We start from the raw sequence: 2,673 nt of genomic DNA on the forward strand, positions 1-2,673 counted from the left end.
CAGTACTAGTGTGACAGAAAATAATCACTACTTGTGAGTTAAAGCTGGATGTAATCATATGTTGAGTTTGTAATGTCTTGATTTTATTAGTATGAACACAGCTACTAAATGGCAATTTCACAATTTTGAAATTCTCTAGTTCCCTTCTTCCCCACTCTTAATAAATTGTTTTCATAATGTATTTTTTCATAATGAGAATCTATTACCATATTAACAAAAAAGGTTACACAAAACTTAAATAACAAAGTAATTAAACTCATCAGCTTTGGAGTCAGACAACCTGGCTCTAAAGTTACGTTCTGTCACACATTAGCTATGAGAACTTAGGCTAGTAAAGCCTGAATTTCTTCATCTATAAAATGGAGTGAAAAATAATACCTATATCTCCTAAAGGTTGTAGTAAGGATTAAATCTGATAATGTATATAAAACTGCTTTGATTACTGGTGCAGAGCTATATACGATAAGTACTGGACTGCTAACCACAAAGTCGGTGTTTCAAACCTACCAGCTAATCCTGGAAACCCTATGCAGGTTTGCTAAGAGGCAGAACCAATTTCAGCACCTAACAGCAACAACACTGTAGAACTCAGCAGTCTCTTATAAAGAATAAATGTTTAAAAATCTAAGCTCTCGATACTATAAACATTATCATTAAAAATTAATATAAATGTAAACTTTAAATTTTTTATACCAAAGAGGTCAAACGAACTTCCAATACATAATTATAACTCAGCTTGACAGCTTTTGTTGTTTTTTTTTATTGAAGGTAAACGTTTTAAGTCTCTCCAAATAAATTCAAATCTAAATTTTTTAAACCCAAAAAACGATTAAAAAAAAAAAATTACTTATGTGATAAAAGGGATTAGCACTTCAAGTTTGAGTCTTTTTGCATATTAAAATTTATCACAAAATTCAAAAGACATATAGAAGCCAACTTTTCTATATTTGTATAAAAATACTTGCCCATGCCATTCCATACTCCTAAACAAGTAATAAAAGCAAGAGGAAAACACAGATTACAAAGGATTGCTAAAATGTTCCAAGTAAGTTTGTCCAATTTAATTTCTTCATAAATTGAAGTAGAACGGCAGTCTTTTTACCAGAGAAATGTTCATTCTGCAATTAGGGGAAATTTTCCTGACACCATTGCACTGATTTCTACCTCAGTTAAAATGGATGCTTTCATTTTATCATCAGTTAAACCCAACAATAAAAATTTTAAGTATTATCAAACCTGCTGGAACTACGAGATCTTCTTGATGCATTATAACTTCTGGGTGGTGTTCTGGATTTTTTATCCTTCTTTCTTTTCTCATCTATCTCTTTGGATTTGTCCTTTTCTCGGTCCTTTTCTTTGTCCTGTTCTCTTTCCTTCTCTTTGTCTCGTTCCTTGTCATGCTCTTTTTCCCGCTCTCTCTCTCTGTCCTCTTTCTTGTCTTTTTCCTGATCCTTTTCTCTTTCTTTATCACGGTCTTTGTTTTTAACCCGTTCCTTGTCTTTGTCACGTTCCTTTTCCCTCTCTCTCTCTTTTTCCCTCTCCTTTTCTCTATCTTTTTCTTTCACTCTTTCCTTTTCCTTGATCTTTTCTCGAGTGTCTTTTCTCTTGTCCCTTTAAAAACAAAATAAAATAAAGTCACAACTAAAATAATTCTGCCTCCCCATCCCAGAAAAAAAGGATCTCTCTCTTTCCTCAATGATTACCAACACAGAGCAATTCTTAATGGTAACAGACTTCAAATTCAAATGTGTACATTAAGTTTTACTAAATGAAACAATTCACAGGCTGACTTAAGTTTGGAAGTCCTATGAGTGATACTAACAATTAGATTCAAATAACGGCAATCAATATTAATCCTAGCTTACTAAAACAATCAGAAAAAAAGTTTAATTTCTTCCATTAAAAAACTAAACCACAAAAATTTTTAACAAACGACACCAATGAAAATCTATCCTGAATACCTTAAAACTCACCGTGAATGTGAACGACTCCTTGACTTTCGTCTCTCTCTTGATTTAGAGCGTTTTTTATGTGGGCTCTTAGATCTACGCCTATCTTTCTGTCTTGAACGTGATCTATTATGGGATCTACTCCTAAAGAAAAACAAATTGTTAGAAAATCAAAATTTATTCCAGAACTAAAAATATTTGAGATCTTTCAAATAAAAATTTTAAAACTTATCCCTATAGCACTTATCAATATTTTTAAATTTCCTATTGTTTGACACTTCAGTTCAGTTGTATTTAAATCAATGTGTTTACTAAAAATTTTACCAGATAGTTAATTGTACAAAACACAAAGAAAGGAAAAAAGATGTATTTCCTCTATCAGACTTAAGTTACTATTTCCAGGTGCACTATTGTTTTGTTTTTTTTTCCTCAGATTAGTATAAATCTCTCCTGCAATACAAGCTTTCATATCACGAACTGTCTCTAATCCAAATGAGGAGAACTTCACTTGCATGTAGTTTGAATGCTTCTGATATTAACTCGTCTTGGCGTAGAACAGTAGCAATAGGGTTCAACAGTTTCTATACATGGCTATGCACTATTTGTAATAAGAAATCCACTAGGAGAATGTATAAAGAAGCACAGTACCAATGACAGTACTATTGTTGCTATGTACCATCAAAATCCATTTCAACTCATAGCAACCTTGTATAGGGTTTCCAAG

The 2,673-nt window shown here is 32.1% G+C and overlaps 1 protein-coding gene across 1 annotated transcript in view; it reads right to left on the bottom strand.

Moving 5' to 3' along the window:
- LOC102819801 (splicing regulatory glutamine/lysine-rich protein 1-like) overlaps positions 1 to 2,673 on the bottom strand; it is a 65,746-nt gene that overhangs the window by 47,406 nt on the left and 15,667 nt on the right. The window contains 2 exon segments of the mRNA XM_006870976.1: positions 1,237 to 1,611; positions 1,974 to 2,093. Of these exon segments, the coding sequence (XP_006871038.1) occupies positions 1,237 to 1,611; positions 1,974 to 2,093 (495 nt within the window).

This window comes from Chrysochloris asiatica, unplaced genomic scaffold (assembly GCF_000296735.1).
Source record: "Chrysochloris asiatica unplaced genomic scaffold, ChrAsi1.0 scaffold00157, whole genome shotgun sequence".
Lineage (NCBI taxonomy): Eukaryota > Metazoa > Chordata > Mammalia > Afrosoricida > Chrysochloridae > Chrysochloris > Chrysochloris asiatica.